At 42.0% G+C, this 23,586-nt stretch overlaps 1 protein-coding gene across 15 annotated transcripts in view; it reads left to right on the plus strand.

Moving 5' to 3' along the window:
- plekha7b (pleckstrin homology domain containing, family A member 7b) overlaps positions 1–23,586 on the plus strand; it is a 62,558-nt gene that overhangs the window by 28,243 nt on the left and 10,729 nt on the right. For 3 of the 15 annotated variants that reach the window (XM_047331511.1, XM_047331516.1, XM_047331517.1), the window contains 14 exons: positions 2,247–2,330; positions 5,464–5,575; positions 6,567–6,671; positions 7,083–7,150; positions 7,657–7,795; positions 11,764–11,942; positions 13,497–13,919; positions 14,080–14,620; positions 16,844–16,927; positions 17,366–17,500; positions 18,312–18,380; positions 21,258–21,329; positions 22,478–22,558; positions 22,762–22,911. In XM_047331511.1, the coding sequence (XP_047187467.1) occupies positions 2,247–2,330; positions 5,464–5,575; positions 6,567–6,671; positions 7,083–7,150; positions 7,657–7,795; positions 11,764–11,942; positions 13,497–13,919; positions 14,080–14,620; positions 16,844–16,927; positions 17,366–17,500; positions 18,312–18,380; positions 21,258–21,329; positions 22,478–22,558; positions 22,762–22,911 (2,242 nt within the window). Of the gene's footprint in view, positions 1–2,246; positions 2,331–5,463; positions 5,576–6,566; positions 6,672–7,077; positions 7,151–7,656; positions 7,796–11,763; positions 11,943–13,496; positions 13,920–14,079; positions 14,621–16,843; positions 16,928–17,365; positions 17,501–18,311; positions 18,381–21,257; positions 21,330–22,477; positions 22,559–22,761; positions 22,912–23,586 lie in introns of those variants that run through there. The other 12 variants (XM_047331513.1, XM_035629432.2, XM_047331515.1 and 9 more) reach the window with 12 other exon arrangements.

Consider the following 23,586-nt stretch of genomic DNA (forward strand, 5'->3'; position numbering starts at 1 on the left):
ATTATTAGCTGAGAGACGCCGCCTCACTCAGCTGGGATTGAAACTCATTGTTTACCTCATGGTGACACTTCTGCTGTTCATGTAAACAGTGTTACATTGACACACGTCATCTTGGGACTCTCTGAAAGGACAGATGCCATGTCATTCTTTCTCTTCTTCATCTTTAACTCTATTTGACCGGATGGTTTGTTTTTGGAAACCATTGACATACTATGGATGTGACACGGTGCCTCCCTGTTTTTGGGGATTACATTTTTCCTGAACATCGATATGAGTCCAACATAGAACGTCTCTCGTGACAAGTGCTGTAATGAGTTGGAGATATTCTACTAATTCTTCCAACTTTTGGAAGAACTCACGCCTTAGTGCTGCATTGGTAAATTTGGTGTGTTCGGAGCCAAGTGGCTCTGTTCACAATTCTCATACTGAGTGTATATATACCTGTTGTATAAGATGTGGTGCAGAGTGAGGCGAACGTGTACCTCTTTCCCATGTTAAGATTACCTTTACTTTCTTATATCACTTGATTTGGAGATAACCAGAAACTGTCAGTTAAATAAGTAAATCTGTACAACTATACACATATATACTGTAAGTGTGTGTTTTATACCGTGTCCTCATGATGCTTTTGACGCAGGAATCACAAGTTATTGATCAGAGCAGGTGCGATTGTGAAACTATGCAAAATTAAGTTGAACCTGAGGTGAAACTGAGGCTAAAAATGATAAATAACATGAGGACAATCCATAACCTATGTTGTGTCACTACACAGGATCCAATTTGTGACATTAAACTCTGGCAACGACATCTGACTTTCACTGACAACAAAGCTGTTTCTCCACAACATAATCCAGAAGGATTATGATTAAAAAAAACTCTGCAGCAGGAGTTCATTTTTCCCTTTGGGACAATGTTGTCACAAGCATCGATGGAGGCTAGCTTTCTGCAAACAAATAGACCCACTGTGCTGCAGTGCTTGTACACTAACTGGGGATGCTGCAAATTCCGTGACAAATAGTTCAGAAGTAATGCGGCTAAAACAAAAGCCTTAAAGAATGCACATTCCTAATTAACAGGGGAAGCTGGTGCAATGCTGAATTTGTCCAGTGCTGCTCAGGAAATTATGAGCAGTTAGCAGGAACAGTCCTGACCAAGCCTGTGTGTGTCTATCTATGTGTGTGTGTGTGTGTGTGTGTGTGTGTGTATATATGTGTGTGTGTGTATAAATGTGTGTGCATATTTGATCCACACTCATATATGAGCATGTGTGTGTAGGATTTATGTATTGTTTAAATTTGATGTCAAATTGTTTGTGTGTGCAGAATTGCTCAGCATCATTCCTGCTCAATACACACTCTGAACTTTTCTGAAATGTCGACTCATAAATCTTTCCACCCTGATCAGTTTGTCTCCCCTCCCTCTTTGCTGCATGGTGATGCAATGAGGCACCACTTTCAGTTTGTAACTTTCTACACCTTTATAGTACTGAAACTGTGCAGCCGTCCTTCAGCAATCTCATCCCTTACTGCAAGATATATAGTTATATATTGACCCTTTGCACACTGTACTGTAAGTGAGGCTTATGTGAGCTTGTTTACCTCAGCTATTTGCTTATCTGAGCCTGTGTGTGTGTTTGTGTAATATTATATATAAATGAAATGGAAAGCTTAACACAACGAGTGACTGGAGCTTCACCTTCCATTATGGTTGCTAAGGTTCAGCATTGGATAATTAAAAAAGGCATGATATTAGATGAAATACTGGAATTTTGTTTTATTGTATTGTAAAACTGTAAAATCACCCAAAGTAGGTCCTTTTCTATCGTCATAGTCAAATATACAATAACAACAACAAATTTGAAACAGAGTCAAGGCATAATATTTCAGTCCTCCCAACAGCGGCACCACGGGCCACTTGTCTGTTTCTTATTCTCTCATGTGACAGTAACATGCGTTTATGCTCTGGTTAAGCAGTAAATGGCTCCATCTAATTGAAATCAATAAATCCTGGTGAGCTGGCGGAGTGACAGTGCTGAGCCCTACGGTTTGTGTCAAAGACTATGAGCCGTGCTTCCTGAGCTGTCTGTAGTGCTACCATGGATTGACTGAGGCATCAGTGGGAGCTTTGTTTTGTTTGTTTGTAACTTCAATCTGCAGCCAAATAGAAATATAGAATATTAATATAGATACTCATTTAATTTTCTCCCCTGGTGTTGTTTTCTCTCTCCACCTCCCTGTGTCCTGCAGCCACAACGTGAGGACTACGTCGTTTCGGCATCCTGTGACTGGACAGATTTCCCCTGAAAACACGGAATACACACTACAAGACAGGTGAGTGGCTCTGTTCTCCCTCCTGGGAGTGAGGCATATACCACATGCTTAAACGACTGTAGAGGTCAGGTCAAGGTCATGCAGTGGGAGCCCAGAAATAGACTTCTCACCGTCCCTGATAAAGTCTTATCATGATGGGGGTGGACGTTGGCTATCCTGCAGAAACAAGTAGAGTAAAAACAGTAAATTAACACGTGTGGAGTCATGAATCTGTCTCATCAATCATCAAAGTCATGTTGACGTTATTATGGCTGTATTCGAGTTTATTTTGGTCCACCTGAGTTGTTTCTCTCAATTTACTTGAAGTCATAAAAGTAGAAACCTGACTGCGCTTCTGACTTTGGCACTGTCCAGTAGACACCTCATTGATATGAATATTGTGCATTAAATACCAGCATGTCACTGGTGGATTGAAATAGTGCTAAAATGGCAACATTGCTTTTTCATCGACCGGGGCATGGCGGGCGGATTTACTGTCATTGTTTTATGTCACTGTGAGAATCTCATCCTGAGAAGCCATCAGAGCTCGATGGCAGATTTAGTGCACGATATAAACCAGCAGGTGTCTGATCGTATTTAAGCTGGCGGGTGTAAGACGACCACGCAGGGCAAAGACTCCACTAAAGGCAGGAGCTTGTTGAGCGACACGCACGTAACGTCGGCATTCTCACCGATTAAATTCTGTTTTGTTAAGACAATGCAAAAGTGATTCATCTGCTCCCCCTTCTGTCATTCATTTCGTTTCCAGAAACTCCCACTTATCCCTCGTTAAGTGCTGTTCAGCCAAGGATTTGTGAACCACCAAGGGGCACATGTTCTCAAAATTGACATAATGACTTTGAAATGCTTGTCCTGATCTCGTAAACTTGTCATAGTAAGAATCAATGTAATGCCCGTCCCACAACAACATGACGAGGCTGTCATGTAACTGGCAAGACGAGGCTAAGAAACCCAGGCATAGCAAATACAGAGATCATTAGAATGGTGCTTATTTCTTTCTAATTTTAATGACAGCATTTAGAACATACACCAGTTGCGGTCCATGTTGACAGTAATCAGCAATCACCTCTTGGTCAATGGCTGAGAGACGCTTTGTACATATGGTGAAAGCAGCGTGAGTTAATCAGAGAAGTTGTGTAAGATCAACTGAGATTTGTGAAGTGATGCCACATCAGTAGATGTGAACATTTGAACTAGTCCTTCAAACACCAGTTTACATAAACGGCCAATTATAATTCACAATATTCAGTTTTAATACCACTCATTATATAGGAGATCTAGATGTGAAGAGAAATGACATTCGGTGGCTTGTAAGCTAAATAAGCTCATTTATTCCAAAAAACACATTGAGTTATAGCTCACACAGACTGCTAACTCCAACATTTATTATTGCACTGGTATAAGTGTGGTACTTGTGAGGGACAGATGGGGAGAAAAGTGGTGAAAACTAAAGCAACAGAGTGATGCTGACTTTTACTCCCGAAGCTCCAAAATCACTGGATCCCACACAACCCATAATCCAACCACATTATCCAACTGTTACAGCCAAGTAGTGCGCCTTGTGTGAAATGGGTGGATTCCCCTTTAAGACTATTTCTGTTTCTCATCTAGACCTACTTCTATTTCATTCATCTCCCTTTTTTAGCCTCTACTTTTCCCCCCTTCTGGCTACAATCCTGTTGAAGTCTTGAGCGTAGTGTGTGACAGTTTTAGCATTGAACGTGTGAGTGACAAAGGGGCGACCTCGCCTCAACTGCAAGACGTTGCAGTTCACGGACACTGTGATGTTATGGGCTTCGTTCTGTGCATAATGATGTCTGAAAGGGAAGTGGGCTGCATGAATCACAGAGTCACTTCCAGATGAGGAGAACCCCAGTGTGTTCCCTGGAGACGGAGAGGTCGACCCGCCTGTGCTCTGCTGGTCCGAAGGCTTTGACTTGATCACACATGATCAATTTGTCAAATCTCTTTATGTGTAGCGGCTGCCTGAAAGGATCTAAAAAAAAAGAGAGGCAAAAATATGCCCTCATTTCCATCAGGAGCAGGAGGGGAATAGACAAGGCTTAGTGTCTTTTCCCCTTCTTGCACTGTGGGATGTGAAATATCGCCCCTCTCCACCACATGCCACGACAAATCTCCTGGGGAACTCTGCCAATGACGGAGATGGTAAACAGTACGAACGCTTCACATAAAACAGCAGAGTCCCCTTCATATGACAGAAGCATCCTGTGATAACGTTATCTGCAGTCCACACTGTGAGTGCAGATACTGCAGGTTTTCTTCCACTATAGTCTCTCTCTCTGTTTTCCTCCTTGTTCTATCTGCATTTCTGCTTCAGTCTCTGACACACATCTCTAGTTCATCCCCCTTTCCACAGCCGTAGAATAGAGCAGCACGCAAAGCAGGAACAAATAACATGTTTACATTGTTTCCTATTGTAAGCTCACTACTGTGGTCAGGAAGAGGTTCTGTCCAGTGGTGGGCAGTTCATTTGTGAAGAGCGTCACACGTTCAGTGTTAGGGATAGAGCGCCCACTCGCTCTCCGTGAATCTTCAAATCTTCTGGAAGTTTTAGTAGGCAGCTGGCAAGAAAGGTTCCAGAAAAGGTCCGGAGAAACATTTGCAGACATTTGCGTTGTCACATAGGCCCACAGCCCCTCCAGAAAAGTTCAGGAAAATGTCTGGACTTCAGTACATGTATGAAAGCAGCTGTAGTTTGTTTTTATTTTTTAATTTTTTTTTCCAGTTTTACTTGATCTTCTAGGCTTTGAAATAGCATGATGTAACGTGTGTGTGTGTGTGTGTGCATAGAGTGTAACACAAGTCTTCTGTTCTTTTTTGGTTTGGTTTTGGGCTGTTATTTTGGTGTGTATAAGCAGCCTGGCCTGGGGTGAAGTGTCACTGTAGTGTTTGGATCACAAACCTTCCACTGTTAGCACGTCCGCCGCAAAGCGGTAGGCTATGACGCGTCGTGTGTCAGGAAGTAGTCGTATCCTTTATATCTGAAAGCTCAGCACAGGGCTGCGCTGTTTCACGGCATGCCTGTCGTGTGACAGAGGAAGCGTCACTGTCCATCCAATGCTTCTCATCCTGTCCTCTCATCCTGTCCTCTACGCTGCCTCCTCAACCGCAGGCTGGAGTCCCTTATGTCCAAGTCGGCGGCCGACCAGAGATCCCCCAGCATGGTCACAGAGTCGTCCAAGGCAGTGACCTCAGCAGCTTTGGATGCCACATCAGGGTCAAAGGTGAGCATCAGTGTTTATCTTCAATCCGTTTTTTTATGATCAGTATGTTTTGCTTGTGTTAGTTAGTTTCACTGTAAAATCTAAACTATCTAACGCTGTTAAAAGGAATCAGTCCTAAAACAACATCGAAATGTATGTTTTTTTCAGGTTTCCTTATTTGACATTTATCATACTTGACCAAACCTTTATTTTCAGGCCATTGAATTGTTTTACGAGTTGTCTTGATGACTTTAATGTTCATGATGAATTGGCTTAATCAACTCAAGGACATTATCTCATTGTGATTAATGGCCACATAGGACAATAATTCAGTAATATTTAAAGTTTATAAGACTCAAATACACATCCCATTGGACTGGACGGGTGGGTCTGCTTCTTTCTGACATTCTTGCATTTGTTCCTCCAATGATCATGGAAATTATTGGTGCAAACATGTTTTTGTAATTTGAATATGGGACATGCCACAGAAGCGCAGGACAATAATACAGTCACAAAGAAATCTTAAGTTGCTAATAGTACCTCTCGAAGACAGAAGAACATGAAGTTAGAGACACTTTAAAAATGTTTTTGTCTAGTTAAAGCAATAATGTTTGTGTCCCCCTCCTCATTTGTGTCAACCTGACAACAAATGGAATTTCTGCATCAAAACACAACAACAAAGTATGATTTAATTTTGGCAGACAGTCTGAAATGACCTTGAGTAAAAATAGCCAGATTATAAATGGATGGATGCATCCCCAGGAACAGCCAGTTGGTATTTCCTCTTCTCGTTACGGGTGTGAAAAGAAGGAAGTTCCAGGGGAAAAAAGGCAATTTTACTGTTTATCTTGACTTTTCAAGCAGCTTACGTCGCAGTTGTATTCTTCACAGTCAACACAATAATACTCACTGTTAATGACCGTATGTTACCTCAGGTATGCAAAGTAAATTGGGTTACAGCTCTTCAGCGATAGCCACCATATAATCAACTCTTTCCCCTTTTTTTTTGCAGGTCTCCAGAAGTTCAGGGAAAGTACACAGTTTTGGCAAGAGGGATCATGCTATTAAAAGAAACCTTAATATCCCAGTGGTGGTGAGAGGCTGGCTCTACAAACAGGTGAGCTGCAGTTCCTCCCCTCCTCTTGTAAACCCCCACTGCCTATCTATCTCTGAGCATTTTTTTGAAATTTGAATTTTTGGTTAAAGTTATTGATTTAAAAATGCCAAACATACTCTGTTTCATTGGACTTCAGAATGAGGGGGATTTGCTGGTGGACATTTTTTTACCATTTTCTGAAACTTGTTATATTATATTTTATTATATAAATCATGAAAATAATCGTTAGTTGCAGCCTTAAAATTGTTAAAAAGTAAAAACTGCATAGTCACAGTTTACCCCCCCCCCCCTCCCAGTTGCTAATGAACGCTGTATTCCCAGCCTACTCTTTTCAATTAATATGTGAATTAAAGTGTGTTCCTGCGAGAAGCATTTTCACTGTGTTGTGTTTCCCCCTCACCTTCAGGACAGCTCTGGAATGCGACTGTGGAAACGGAAGTGGTTTGTTTTGTCGGACTACTGCTTGTTTTACTACAAAGGTGAGTCTGTGAAAAGTGCACTTGGCCAGGGTTTAAGGGACGATGAATAAAACGAATTTGGTTATGAAATCAGACACATAAACCTTCACTGATCTCCTCCGTGGGAAGATTCATTTCTTGATTAATGACAGCCCGTAATTAGACATATGACATCTACTCTCTCTCTCTCTTTCTCTCTCTCTCTCTCTCTCTCTCTCTCACTCTCCTTGGCTTTCCCTTCCTCTCACTTCTCCTTCCTCATTAACTTGAGTGTTTTATTATGGGATGTAATATCTGCTTGTGTTGCCATAGCATCTTCCTCCTCTCCTCCATTAATCATGCTGAATAATAGATAAGCCACATGCCACCTCGTGCCACATGTTGCCACATCCAGAAAAGAGTCACCCATGAATGATGCCTCATTGATCTTCCTGCTGTTCATAAAACTGCAATCAGCCATAAACACTGTTAAAAAAAATCTTTGCAAACGTAAAGATTGTTGTACAGATGCCTATAACAATATTCAGCGTGTGTGTGCGTGTGTGCGTGTGCTCTTGCTTCACAGACAGCCGAGAGGAGACGGTGCTCGGGAGCATCCCTCTGCCCAGTTATGTCATTGCACCAGTCGAGCCTGACGACCACATAAACCGCAAATATGCTTTCAAGGTAACACCGAAGTGGCAGCGAATCTGATACTGTATATAAAAGACATAATCATGTCAATTAGTAGTCAGAAAAACTTGTTCAGTTTTTCTAAAAATATAATTTGCTGTGAATGACATTGGTATTGACCTTGAGTACTTGAGCATCAATATAATATTATAAAACATCGACAGCAGCGAAAACAGTCGGATATAAAAAGTTGGGATTAGGTCATGATTTTGTATCGTTGCATCAGATGTGGACCAATTTAAATTATAACCTTTCTATGTACAGGTTATTATATTCATGCAAACTTTTATTACTTGTATGACAACAAGAAACATTGATGTGTTTGAGGGACAGGTTATCGTAGAAAAACTATTTCTTCAAGTAAGTAAGGGAGAAAAAATAAATAATTTTGATATTTGTACTGAAGCAGGAAAATTATGTTCACATTTTTTTTGAAAAGACATTTTGCATGCAGCTCGGGTAGTGAATTCTATGACGATTTTCCCGTGGAGCTTTTGACCCAATGGTCCTTGAGCTTTTCCAACACAAACCCAATGGTGCGTGTTTAAGTGGACGGCTACAGCACCAGCCTTTATGTGTCGTAGACCGAACTCTAAAGGAGGTGATCTACTCATATTATATGCATATGCATTTCAAGCTGAGCAGACTTATGTATGGTCTGATTTTATTCAAACACCGTGAGCAGGGTTTTTTTTTTTTCTCTATGTTCTCAGTAGCTCCACCAGTGTGCTGGAGAGGCTGCAGCAGTGCAGTCTTCATGATGGTGAGCACAGTGCAAGAGCTTTGTTCTTTCATAGAAATCTGAATGGCACATTGTTAATTACTTCTAAACTAGTGGCCAGACAGCATTTGGTTTTCGTGTCATATATTATTTCTTTTTCTTCCTTCTCTGTCTGTGAGTTGTGCCAGAGGACTGCAGAGGGATTATGTCTTTTTCTTATGGCGAGAGAGTTAACATCATCCAGCTCCTCCTTTTGTGGAAACACAGAGCTTGTTGCAGGGAACAATTGCGCCTGAATGTATGATGCATCACTGCGGCTTCGGGGCATTTTGTTGCAATCTTTTCAGCTCCTTTGTACTCAGGCTTTTTTGTTCTTCGAGTCTGTGTGTGTGTGTGTGTGTGTGTGTGTGTGTGTGTGTGTGTGAATATGTGTGTGCTCCTGTCGCACATGCCGTGCGTGCATTAAAGATCACGTTACATACAGTGGAATTTGTATAATAATTGCTCTGCTGGGAGTATTAATTATACATTCAGCCTCTTCAGCGTCTCCTCCCACCGCTTGCCAGGGAGTATATGTAAGGTTAGGTGAAATGAGCCTGGGATATGCTGTACCACCCCGTATTTAAGAGATCCTTATTCCGTCCCCTACCTCCCTCCCTCCCTCTCTCTCTCTCTCTCTCTCTCTCTCTCCCTCCCTCTCTCTCTCCCTCCCTCTCTCTCTCTCTCCCTCCCTCTCTCTCTCTCTCTCTCTCTCCCTCCCTCTCTCTCTCTCTCTCTCTCTCTCTCTCCCTCCCTCCCTCTCTCTCTCTCTCTCTCTCTCTCTCTCTCTCTCTCTCTCTCTCCCTGGAGCCATCATGCATTAAAGAGCAGGAGATTTCATTACCTGCACCTGAGGTGTACTGTGGAAAATTTCAGTTACTGCTAAGTAAGCATGACAGCTGTTCAGTAGATGTCTGGTGTTGTTCAACAGAGGAATGTTAGAGCCACTGACATGTACAGTGAATTACAGACTGCGCTGGCCTGAAAAAATGAGTTGAAGTAATGGACTTTAGATTGTGGCAAAAAAATACTCTCAATTTGTTAAGCAGCAGTTCAGTGGAGAAGATAAACTTTGCTGGAAGCACTAAGAGCTGTGCTGTGATGCCACTGTGACATGTCTGATTGTGATTTATCAAAACACAGACTGATGCTGCCACTGTGACGACCACAGCCCCCGACATTGTCTGATCTTTCTTATTGGGTCGGCGCCGATCTGCTGTAACTTCCCGGTGTTTGCTGTTCTCTTATTTTTGCTCATCTCACTGTGTTTCTCTTCATCCCCTGATGGACAATTGCCTTCCATTGTGACCCGGTGTGTGTGTGCGGGCGGAGTGAGTACTGTTATCTGCGGACGGCCATCCTGAATCACACAGACTTCCTGTCTTGCATGAATAGGTATTTGATTTCACTCTGGCATCATCAGTGGACTGCCATCCTCAGCTCATTTTTTCATCTCATGCCGCCGTGCAGCCGCTGAATGCACATGTCTACATGTGCATCAAAGTTGCATCATGTGCAGACTCCATCTGTGGAGTGGACAATGCCAGAGCCTGTAGGGGTGTCCATAGTTACAGTAAATTTCAGTTCTTCTACACTGCAGGTATGAAGACATTAACACTTTTGTTACTGCTGTTTTGCACTTTACTTCAGAACATTGGATTTTGAATGAAAAACAGGAATTGTTCTCATTCAGAAATCATAAACTCTCGCTTCTCTGTTCACTCCTGTATGGATGTATACATTGGTGGGACTCTGCACTTTGACCTCAATGCCATCGTATCATTTTAAATCCAATGTGCTGGACCACAGTGAATGAAAAAGAAAAATTACGAAATGTCCAGATATTTACAACGTTTCCCAATAAATGTGGTCAACTGGTAAAACGTGACACACAGGGGATCACTCTTAGGCACATATATGTACAGTGGCTCTGGTACTTGTCTTGTCAACCCGCATATCACTTATCACATTGTCATCATCATGGGAGAAGTGGGACGACGGCGTCTGAGACACTTTTCCACACTCCTCTCTGATTCCATTGCCTTTATTTTTTTTACATTTGCCCCCCCCAGCTATACATATATTATCTTTTTTATATCGTTTTACAACAAAAATAAAATGTTAACCGTTGTTAACTTGGTTTGCTGCGTTTGTTTTGAAACAAGCGCCTTATTGAATTTACTTTGCAGTGTTTGGCTTGTGACACACTTGTGCCTCAAGTAGAATGAATGAATTTACTTTACAGTCCTCCTAATAGCTACATCATGGTGGTTAATAAGATGGTGTTTGTGACTTATGTGCCTACGCTAGTGGAAGGTCAAAGGTCAAAACCACAGATGTTTTGTGCAGTTGTGTCACCAGCGGTGACGTATCTGTGACCAGCTAATGAACAGACGAGTAAAAGATGAAAACTGCAACAATTAGATATGTTCATACAATATTTTGTTATAGGTGGAAATCTGTTTGTGAAGATACTTATAAATCAGGAGTATACAGTATCTACATTACTATCGAAAAAGCCCTTTTCTGTTATTGTGGATAGTGTTTTTTGCAGATTTTTCTGATACTTATTAAGCACGTTGTGGTACTGGATTCAGTGAAGATGACGCTCTTTTCGTAACGTACAGTATAAAATACATTTAGTCCTGTTCATGTGTTTAGTTATGATGAAGTTACCAAAAATATGCAATACTGGCCTCTTACACAAAAAAGTTGGCAATGGAGAAATACAACAAACTTCTTTTTTACTATATATTGGTAGATCAGTACAACAATGGATTTTTCTGATTACTGTGGTATAGCTGAAACTTTGAATCAGAATCGAGTGGGGTGTGTGTGTGTGTGTGTGTGTGTGTGTGCAGTGTGTGACAGGTGCATTAATGCCTTTTTCTGTCTAATTCCGTGTGCTTTAGAGACTATACATTTGGAAAATATACTTGTTTTTTCTCACCAGAAACAGGACAATGTTCACATTGTTTCTGCTGCAGCAATTTTCTCCCTCCCCGTTTTTTTCTCTCTTCCTCAGTAAAATGTTGCGGTAAACTTTGTGCTGACTGAAGTTGACAGCTCTCAGTCTCAGTCAACAGGACAACAAAGTTTTTCACTCGTCAGCCTCACCGGCCTGTTTGTCCGATCTTTGGTTAGAAGTTCTCATATCTGTCCCCTCTCGCTCTCCCTCTGGATCTCTCTCTGTCTCTGATAGGCGAGCCACACAGGAATGCGCTCCTACATTTACAATAAGAACTCTGTGATTGGCTCACAGGCGGAACACTGCGGGATGCGGACATATTTCTTCAGTGCGGACACACAGGAGGACATGAATGGCTGGATCCGGGCCATGAACCAGGCTGCGCTGATGCAGCAGAGTCACACTATAAAGAGGTTGGTCTCGCTCTGCAGAGCAGGATTCACCTTATTGGATGGTCGTCTACTTGTACCAACATCTATCCTCCAATAAAGCACATGTTTTGAGATTATATCATAAAGGGAACCTGGGCATTACTGTATTCAACCCAATATAATTTTTTTAATCATAATTTTCACTAGTGCATTGTTAGACTGTAGTTTTGAACTGACCACTGCTTTAATATTGGTGCCATAACTGAAATTTGCTCCTTTGTCTTGCTTTCGTGAGTTTTACAGAAGGTCTTTAACAGCAGGTCCAGTGATGTCTGCAGTTCTCCAGTGTGTGTGTGTGTGTGTGTGTGTGTGTGTGTGCAAATGAAAATATGGGTCTGGTATAAATGAGGCTTATTGCAGCCATTGCCAGCTGAGCACCAGCCACACATAAGAGACGTTCTGCTGCAGAATGGTTTTCTTACAGCAGTTATTCATAATATTTGTGTGCTCACTTTTTTTAAGTTGACAATCAGCGGCAGAAATTGCCTTTAGTACAGTCTGATAATCTCTGGCAGCTCTATCTGTGGTAAATGTAAAAAAAAAAGGCATTAAGACATCTTAAATTAGCTGGCTGCTCCTCATGGTTTGAATAGTCTGTGCAATACCGCCACTTAGAGGCCAATGTGAGTCATTACCACTGACATTGTTTATTTTGAAAAGCACTCATGCTCTGTATGACAATCTTAGTTTGGGCATTTGAAATGAAACATTAATTTTATCAAATACTTTGCACTCATGAAAGATTAAAAAAAAATGTTAATGCTTAGCTGAGTGAGTTCTGTGTGAGGTGATAACTCGGCTGCCATGAAAACTTCAGTCTCATTCAGCCAAGTACCAAGTATTACTGTTTCCCCTTCATATTTGACCTTTATCTCACGAGTTAATTCTAAAGAAACAAGAAAGATTTAAGTGCATTCAGTCTGTAAAACATAGACATTTTAAATAATTTGTTATTCATTTTAATTGGAAAAAAGATAAATTAATTTAAATGTGTAACCTAATGATTTGAATGACGGAAGTCTGATCATTTGAGCACAATTACAGGAGCAGCACGTAATCCCCCCCCATGCTATTAAATGATGACAAATCAACTGTCATTTCTCCCTGAGGATTCACTCTTTATGGATTCTCCAGCAAAAGTCTAAAAAGTGCAGATGGAAACTTGCTGAATACCTCCCCATGGTGTCTGATCATTCCTGAATGAATCTTTTTGATGAATATGACCATATGTACAAGTGTCTCTGCAAACGGACTTGGAAATTAATCTACAGGGATGTGTAATCTCAGTGGCCATTGTGGGTTTTTTTCACCCACCTCTAGACGCTTTTTAATCCCTTTTTTCAAGAACTGAGCTGCACTCCTTGATGATGTACAGTTAAAAGTGTAGTCATGTACAATAGTTATACGGTGAAGTACTTTAAGGCTTGGGATAGGCAGTAGAAAGAAATGTAATTTATATTAACTTGACTTCATAAAAAGCACCTACCCAAGTGTTGTTAATTATATGTTTTATCATCCCCTTCCACTTGTTCATAGAGAGGTGGAGAATCCAGAGAAGGCTGGACAGCTGGCAGTGCCGCAAACCAACCATGTCCACATCAACCAGAACTCGCCTCAGCCAGAAAGCCTTCACAGGGCCGACAGAGAGGACTCTTGTGATAACGGCATCCGACTGGCTCACGGAGATGAGTTGAGGTACGGATTAGAGATCCAAAGGAGGCCCAGCCAGTCAGCCCCAGAGGAGCGAGCAGCGAGACTCTCTCCAGAGTCCGTCAGTGGACAGAAGAACGGACAGCAGAATGTGATCCAATTGGCTCTGCCGCCGGAGCAAAATGGAAATCTTGTCTATCAGCGGGGCTTTGTTTCGCAGACGGGCACCGAGAAACACGTGCAGAGGAAGAACACACTGGCTCAGGTGGAGCAGTGGGTCAAAGTTCAAAAAGGGGACCCACCGAAGAGGTCAGTGTGACTCATTTCTCACCAACAGCAGCATGAATGATGATGGGGAAAAAAACATTGAGTAAATGCTTCCCTCTAGTGGCTAACATGAGTACTTGTGTATTTGAATTGTTCAGTAGTTGTCATTTTTTTGGCATAAAAATGTGATTCTCTGTCTCAGTGCTCCCTCTGCTGAGTACAACCTCCCCCGGCGGACTCCCCCCTTAAAGCCCAAAGGCAGCACAGTGGATACCACCTATCAGTCATTGCCAAAGTCTCCTCGTCTCCCGTCGGACAGCAGCTCTCCTCCGGCAACGAGCAACCTGCCCAGTGACTACAAGTACGCCCACGACCGACTCAGCCACTTTCGCATGTCCACCGACGAGCGAATGGCCGCCAAGGAGGGGATGGTGTGGCAGCTGTACGAGTGGCAGCAGCGGCAGCAGTTCCGTCACGGCAGCCCCACCGCCCCCGTCTACACTGGGCCGAACTTCACAGACGCTTCCCCCTTTAGGGTCACGTTGGAGATGCCCCGTTCCATCTCTGTCCCACCGTCCCCGTGTGAAGTCCCACCATCCGTCCCCTCCTCATTCAAACCCCTGTCCCCTCGCAGGCCACACACTCCCTCAGACAGACGCACAGTCAGACCCCTGGACGAAGTGACATCTGGGGACAACACGAGGTCTAGCTCCCCTGGACATATTTGTGCCCATCTTTCCCAGGTAGGACACCTGCTGAGGGCAGAGAGGCATCTCTGTAGAGTACCTCACACTCTAAAAGCCTATTCCTGTAGAGTAAAACGTCATTTAAGATTAATGTAAATATTGGTGTTCTGGTGTAGTTAATCTGACGTTAATTTCAAGAGAAAGATTAAGGATGATGCTGGTCTTCTTTTATGTTTTTTACCAAAACTGACCAATAGCATGAAAAATCCAAAACCAGCGTGGAGATTATTCCACTAAGAAGTTCTGTCCTCTGTCCTGATATAACGTACTTCGTTTTAAGTAATGCTAAGCATTTGGATTTTGGGTGGTCATGGCCTGAAAGAAGTAATCCATTAATTGGAAACTAATGATGATGATTATTATTTTGTATTGTATTATGTTGTTTTTCAAGGAAAAAAACAGCTTTTCCTTGTTTTATATCCGTATAAACTGAAAGTGAAGGAATATGAATATGTCACTTTTGGCCCCGGGAAATTGTGATGGACGTTTTTCATTGAATTCTGAGTTTCTAAAGACATAATTATTAATTGATTAATTTGATTGATTAACAATGAAAATAATCATTAGCCTCAGCACATCTCTCTATCGTGTCTTGGATGTGGGGAACAGTGCTGGCGGAGGAGGAGTAATTCACAGGGGGCCATGTGTGTTCCCAGTTTTCGAGGTTAATCCCCTCAAGTCCCATCATCACAGTCCCACAACCCTGCGCAGGATAAAGATAATGTGTAGAATCGATAATGTCCAGATGGATATATTTTAGTCCCGCCCTTCATAAATGTGAGTTCTCATACTCAGCCTGCTTTAACACTGTAATACTGGCACACAGTAAATGTCAGTAGCCTGTCATTGACTTGGGATTGATGTAAAATGTGCCAATTCACATGGTAGTGAACCAAATGACAAAGGTCTCATTCTCACAGTAGCTCTGGGGAGAGGATGAGAGGTATCTATTGATGTTGATCGGAGCTGACAAGGACACCATGGGAAGTTCAGCGCTAGGATCATGAGAAGGCTCTGACCTCTCAGCGCACACACACACTCTCATGCTCGTGTGAATCATTCGCCGATTTCACACAGTCCACACCCAGGCCTACTCCACAGGTGGTGTGAGCGCGTGTGAACAAGAGCTCGCTGCTCCGTCGCTCCCCAAACCATTGCAGCGCTCAGACAGCAACGCCGCCACCGCAGGAGACGGAGCGAGGGGACGTGCTGACGTCCACACCCTGCGCTGTCTCCCCACCACACCCTCCACATGTGAAACGATCTCCCTCCAAACCATCACCACAGTTGCCGGCACACACAAGCCTCATAACCAACCCGTTTGCCTTACACAAGTAAACAAAGTGTCACAGATGCTCTGTGTCCGCCATCATTCACCCTCGTGTTAGGACACTAATTATAACCATACAAGAGTGACGCGCAATTATGGAAAAGCCCTTTGAAGAAGAAGAAGAAGATACATTTTTTAACAAAGGGAGCCACAGTCGCTATGCAAGATGATCCAAGCCAGCGATGTTTATGGGAACTAAATTTAGGCGGCAGGGAACTTAGGTTTGGTGCGCCCAGCATCTTTCAGGCTGATGGTTCTCTCTGGCTGTGGTAATAGCGATCTGTATACAGTACCCCAGTGGAATATCATTAAGAAGTATGTTTTATTAGCAGCTAATCCAATTTGCCCAGGGCTCCTCAGCACCCTATAAACATCTCTACTGTATCTCAAACATCAGCAGCGGTCTTCTTTCTTCTGATCTCGCATTTAAATAAAAAACCTATTATACAGCAAAAAAAATAGTGGCATGGGAATCTCAAAGGGGATGGCTTACAGTGCTTCTCTTGCTGGTAGCAAACAAATGTTATTTTAAGAAAGCAGGTTTGGTATAATTTATGTGTAGTTAATTAAATCTCTTGTTGTTTGTGTCCTTTTAAGGTTCTGTACTGGGCCTGGTTTTCGCTTTTTCTGTGTGTTAAGCAAAAACGTCAAATTCTCCGAGCCCCGTAGCGTCTGAAACTCCGGGCACACCTTGTTTCGGAAAAAGATGGGGCGCGATGAAAGGGAGAAAAGGATGGATGGAAAAAAATGAATCTGCTGTGTAGTCAAATTTGTTTGCAGACTTGGAGGCAATGGTTTAACTTTGATTCAGCGTGATGTTGAAGATTAGACATTCTGTTTGATATGACTCTATAAGTAATAACAAGTTGATTCATTTCGTTTGTCCACAGACTTCCCAGATAGAGAGGCGGTCCATGCCCGCCATGGGCTACATCACACACACTGTCAGTGCACCAAGCTTACACGGAAAAACGGTATGAGACTCTCTGTCACGTGTGCTACATAGCTTTTATAACAATATATTCTATACAGTAGTATTGTCAAAGTAGGAATCTAATGCTGTTAATAGCAAGGACAACTCAGTCCAAGGTGTAGAATTTAGAGGTGACTGGACTGACTTTGTGAAAATCTATAAAGTTTCTTTAATTTTCATACCATATATTTGTTTTAGTGTTATCACTTGTGATAACCCTTTGTCTTTAGACCGTCCCTTGTAGCACTGAGCAGCTCTAGCTTTTACTCTTGTACTGCTATCAGGAGAAGAACAGAAGCAGAAGTCTCCTCCACGACTTGGCTCTCTCAGCTGCTATAGCACCGCCGCTGTACGGCCCAGACCGTTCTCAAATATTTTCTGTCGTTCCTCTGCGCTTTTCATTTGCCCTCCGGCCCCTAAACTCCGGGCTCGGCCGCAGCCCGAGGAGCTGACCCTGCTCCTCATTCAGCTTCGGAGGCACCAGGCCAAGATGGCTGGTGTGCATAGCCCCAGCTATGCGTTCGCTCACCTGCATCACCAACAGCACAATGGCCTCCTAGGCCCCAGCATGCAGGTCAGGGTTCCTCGTACTTCCCCAACCTCGTCTACAGCACCACTGCATCCACTGCCAGTGCATTGTGGTGCCCATCACCCCAGCCAATCCCATACATTACCTCCCTGTCATGCTTTTAAAGACTGTGCGTCTGTTGGAATTGCTTGGTTGTCTTGTTTATTCAGTCATTTTGGCATGAGGCTGTGTGGTTCTTCAGAATGAGTGTTGCTCTTTCACCTTGTTTAAAAAAAAATATATACAGTATAGACCAAATGCTTCATGTTCATTCTATTTATAAGTAATATGCCATAGTTTTAAGCATGTTGCTTGTCGACTGTGCCTCCATTTTGAACCTTCCCATTTGCATCTACATTTCTGAGACATCTTTTGCTCTTGCTGTTATCACTCTGAAGCAGGCATCAGGCCACAGTTTCCCTCATGAGCCTGCTCACTAACAGTTTACTGCTGCAGACCACAATGGGGCTCAGTAATCAGAAACTCCTCCCAGTTTCTCACATCCAACCTTTCTCTGGCCCTTCTCTACGTAAACACTCGGTTGGACCACATGGCTCTCAGGAGACCTGTGTTGCTCGTTTCGTGCACGAGGTCAATCGAGAGACATTAAACCAGTTTAAAAATTCCACAATTACTTAATAAGAGTTTGGCTTTACAGACTGTAGATAAAAATACAGAGGTAGACACCAACTGTAATTGAGATCAAGTTAATTAAAGTTCTGTTAACTGCTAATAAAGGCCTTAGGAGTCATCTGGTCACCCATTATCCTTTGTGACTTAATTTCAAATGATTTATCTCTCCACTGCTCATTTAAAGGCTGATGATACTTACATACAACTGAAGAAGGACCTGGAGTATCTAGATCTGAAGGTGGGCCCCAACAAAGTAAATGACACTTTATCCTTTCATCCCCTCCTTCATCCCCCTGTCTTTGGACTGCAGTCCTGTTTTCCTGCTGCTGCCTCCCAACATCTGCCTCCCTGTTTCCCCTTCACCTGCCTTTCCTCTGTTCTGCATCGTGCGTTCTGCTGTCTCCTTATAATGGAATTAACATGTTTTGTCTTCTCATGATTTCAAATGACATATTTGAGGATTATAAGGGCATTTTCTCATTAATACGCTTGTAAATACAACAATTAGTCCAATGTGAGCGACATAACTTTGGACAGTAGGAGTTCTCATGTTCAGTTTGTCACCATGTTTCCCACTGGATGATACTTTCAGTTGCAGTGTGGTAATGTAGTTATGTCACTGTAACACATGTTGATGTTAAGCTCGTCCTAATGGGAATTGGAAGTTTGTACAAGCACAGGGCTGAATTTCTAAATGAAAGTCACGTGAACTCCAATTCCTATTTACCCATAATGAAATAAATGCATTTATCTCTGTCTCATTTAGTCAGCTATTGGCTTATATTCCATTTACTCCCGTGCAAAGAATTTGATCCCAATTTTGATTTGTATGTTTAACACCACAGTGCATTCATTAGAAACCTGGGTCGTGTTTTGGAATGGAGGGAGGTCATCTAGCGATGCACCGTACGTCCTGTAACGCCTCTCCATTTCCTGTTTCAAAACAGATCCAAAGTATTGAGCCGATGGTCGTTTCAGTACGCAATGTGTTTGAAAACTCCACTCCAAGTTTTGGGTGCTGTTGCAATGTAAGGATGGTGTGCATACAAAGTGAAACAGACCATTCCTCTGCTTCCCAAATGGAATGTGATGCATCCGTGGACATTCTGCAGGATTTTACTCATGAATCCCTTGATCTGATCTTTCACTGTATGACACTCCAACACTGCTATGAGATTTGAGATGATGGAAAGGAAGTTGCTATGGCAAAGGGATTCCTCGCATGCTGTAATGCATCTCTGAATGTGCTACTGAATGTCTCTTGGATATCTTCACTTCACTTTTTGTTTTGCTTGTGAGAGCAGAAAAGACGAACCAATGGTGCTCTTTAAGATAATTACTGTCAGTATGATTATGATGTGACAGTGACAACACACATTTTTAGGCCTCTAGTTTCATGGATGATAACATGCGGGGGGTGTTCACATCATGGCTTTAGTCTTGTTTTTCAGTACGACGGAAACTTAGTAATACACTTTTAAAAAATTGGCAAACCTGAAAGTGAGATTACGAAAAACATTGTGACTTCATAGTTGACTTTCAACTTGATATTGTTTCTCATTGAATCCTCCCTGACTCTTAGACACCCACGTCTGTCCAATAAATGATGAATGTAAAAGATGCTTTCCTGAAAAACTTAAGTCTCCAAGCCCAAGATAATATATCTTGTTGAACCCTCCGACTAAATAGGTTGAACACACCTCTAACCGAGTCTCCCATGTGCTCCGGTCCATACCACTGGGATGTGGTGTGGTGATGCTGATGCGGGTGTCTTGAATATGGAATAAATATTCCACCCACACTTTTCAGCTTCATGCATTAGTAAATGTCAGCCACAGGCAGACAAATCTCTGCCCCATCATCTAGATAATCTCTGCCAGGACACACTGACTCTGTTATTTTTTCAAATAATCATACTCATACCAAATCACCTACCCCTAATTACAGAACTGATCACATAAAAGGTTGCCATTGTAGTATTTTGGAATTGTGATCCTATAAGGGACCCAAAATGAGAAGAAAAGAAAAGACACTAAACCTAACAGGAAATAAGTAGAAAGGTCTATGTCGGGATATGAAAAAAATAAACAGGCCCAGAATGATAAAGCAATTGAACATCTGCATTTTGCTTAATTCTTTTAGGCAGTTGTGCTGAATAATGCAGTATAATTCACTTTCTGCCAGTTTAATTACACAGAAATACGACTGGCATAATCAATAACAAATTTTAAGAATAGACCAACTGTTACTTATTATCATTATTATTTAGTGGCATGGGGGCCACCTTTATTTTTAGCCATACTAATTGTATAACTCCAGGAATGGCAGTATTGGTTGTAGGTCCACAACTTTAGTCCAGATTGAAATATTTGAAATATATGATGTATATTGTACTCAAAATTTAAATGTCTAGATTTGGTCTATGATGAAATACCAACAACGCGCGTGACATTCTCATCAGCATCCGTTTTACGCTGCGTGACAATTCACAAGTTACATTAAACCGTGATGAGGTTTATTTTACCCATAATGCCACGGCTGGTACAGGTACGATCAGCTTGTAATTATGAATTATTCCCTTTTACCCACACTGTCACTGGTAATTCAACCGGCGTTTATACAGTACATAACGCCTGACCACACCATCCTGAAACTAGAGGCCCTCATAACCTACAGTTTAACATTTACCTAAATGACATTAGTTAAATGTAAAGATAATATTCTGAATCATATTTCTGAATCTATTTTCTCTCTTCCTGTTCACATGAAGGACCTGGTTGTTTAAATTACTTATAGTATTAAGAAGCCAAGAAAGAGCAGCCTTGGTGTTTTAAGGGCTCCCCCAATTCCAAGAAACAGCAAGTCTCTCCGCTCGATTAAATTATACCAGCTCGTGCTTTTTTGTTGTTGTTGTTTTTTTTGTTGAGTGGGTTTTTTATTTTTTCATTATTTTATCTAGATTCATCTGACTTGTCAAGCAGTCTCACTGTATGCTGAAAATCCACGCAGTTGTTGTTGTTGTTGTTGTTGTGATTTGTTAACTGGAAGAATTGGCAGTAAGATGTTTAACACATATCATTTGATTGCTGATATTTAAACATTATTTATTTGTGGCTGTTGGGTATTTCAGGTGACTGGACGAGAGAGTTTAACAAACGAAAGACCGTCCAGGCCCGTGAGAATAGCAGAGAGTGATGCCGATGTAAGTGAATCACTGTGGTCTCTGGATTTGAAGAAGCAGTCTGATAGGCACCCTGTTTATCTCTTTCTTTTCTTTAAGATCTTCCTTTTTTCCCCGACTTCTTGTAACCCACTACAGAGAAGCAGCTGACTTTAGCCCGACTTTACTGTGTTTGTTTCTGTGTGTGGTTGTTGTGTGTGCATGTTCTTGAGTTGTGGTAAACACAGACGGCGAAGGGAAGGGAACGAATGTACATTGCAACACTGTGGGGACATCCACGCTCACTGCACAGTGAGGGCCTGGAAGTATCGACCACAGCTTTTATTTTCCTCCCTGCAATTTAAAGAGAAAAATACATGTAATGGGAGTTTTAGATGTTGAGCTGTTAAATTTTTCAGTTTGATTTGCCTGATGCGGCTCCTCTCAGTCTTTGTTTTCTGCTGAATGGAGGTAAATAAGATGGATGTCCTGGCTTTTCATCATTAGCATTGTTCCATTTTAACAATTTATAAGAAATTGCCAGTAAATTTGTCTGAACAATTAATATTTCATGCAATTAGAAATAACAATATACAGCAGCAAAAATAAAAAACAGCTTAATTATTAATTGAACAGAATGATAAATAGATCTGAGAAAAAAAATGCACTGTGTGTGAAAGACTGCGAAGCAGGCAGTCGAATGCTGTTTTCATAAACACATAACCCATTTCTGGGAAAACAAATCTGTCACTCTCAATCAAGACGGTTTTCTCCAAAAGTGAATTTGAAAATATGGATTTTTGATTATGATTACTCATAATGGGTATTACCAAATCTCGCCCCCAAACCAGACAGTGTGGAGCCTTTTGATATTTCTCACTGCGCTGATGAGAGGAACTCCTCCGGGGTTTTCACATAGATGAACCTTATTGACATATTCGCAGACAGCGGAGACTGAAGTAGAAGATCAATTCGTCTTATCTGGCTGCGTTGCTCAAATATTTTTGGAAAGGAAAAAACAAGATGGGAACAGACGACCTCTGTTGTTAACAGATACTTTTTCTCATACTGTATCCCCAGTCTGTTTTTATTATTCCAGGTCAACAGAGAGTAACACGAAGGAGAGGTATATTCTGTTATCATCCTTTCTTTTCCTGACTTCTTACTGTTTCAATATGTTTTTCCTTTAGGTGAAATTAAGTCGACTGTGTGAACAAGACAAGATTCTCCAGGAGCTAGAGGCCAGCATACGCACTTTGAAGGAGGACAAGGTTCGTTTTTTCTCTATCTACAGTATTTACGTGTGTGTGTGTGTGTGTGTGTCTCAAACTGTTTTTGAGACGTGTGCATTAACCAGGTGAATGCGGCGAAGGATGAGCACTAAGTTAAACAGAGATAACTCTTCCATTCGTGCATTAGTGAGGTCCACAAATGCTTCTTGCATTATGGCGGCGTCCTTCATGTCCCTATCTAGGACAAGTTGGAGTCTGTGCTGGACGTCTCCCACCAGCAGATGGAGCAGTACAGAGATCAGCCGGCCCACGCTGAGAAGATTGCCTATCAGCAGAAATTACTACAAGAGGATGTGGTGCACATCAGGGCTGAGATATCCCAAGTCTCCACGGTAACTTCTGTTATGCCTATTTATGAAAGAGACCGATTCTTTGACTCCTTAGTCAATGTTGAAATAGGAAGCGTGGCTCCCTCAGTGTAGGTAATTCAGTTTTGGCAGGTAAGGTATTCTCTGATTCAAACTACTCAGACTGGCTTCCCTGCTTAGTACATGCTCATTGTTGTTGGAGTTCGGACCGCCTTCAGTGTCAGCATCATGTCCGCTTCTATTTTTAGTGGTTCCCCTTTGATGCTCTCTGCAACCGGCACAATGTTTCAGCTTGACTGTGACAGTATCAGAATGAGTGTCCGGGGATGAACCCGAGGCCACGGAGCAACTCACGAGCACATCTCTCCACCACACAGAAAAAACGCTTTTGGTCGAAATGTTCATTGATATTTAAAATAAACAGTGTTGAAGTGAAAAAGATTAGTTTCAAAAAAGGTTTTTGTTATTTACAACAGTAAATGAGTAAAAGTCATTTCCAAAAGACATATTCAAACATTTGTGCAGTTTTTATTGTGGAAACAACAAATCTAAGTGATAAAGATGTAAAAACTTCATATCAAGTGAGAAAGCATGAAACAGGAGTAACTCAAGACTCACTGCTGCTCTCAGCAGCTTTCCACCAGGCACTGTGTGACCGTAAATCTCTGTAGAAGAGGGTGGAACTGTGAAACATTAAAA

This window comes from Scophthalmus maximus, chromosome 4, assembly GCF_022379125.1.
Source record: "Scophthalmus maximus strain ysfricsl-2021 chromosome 4, ASM2237912v1, whole genome shotgun sequence".
Classification (NCBI taxonomy): Eukaryota; Metazoa; Chordata; class Actinopteri; order Pleuronectiformes; family Scophthalmidae; genus Scophthalmus; species Scophthalmus maximus.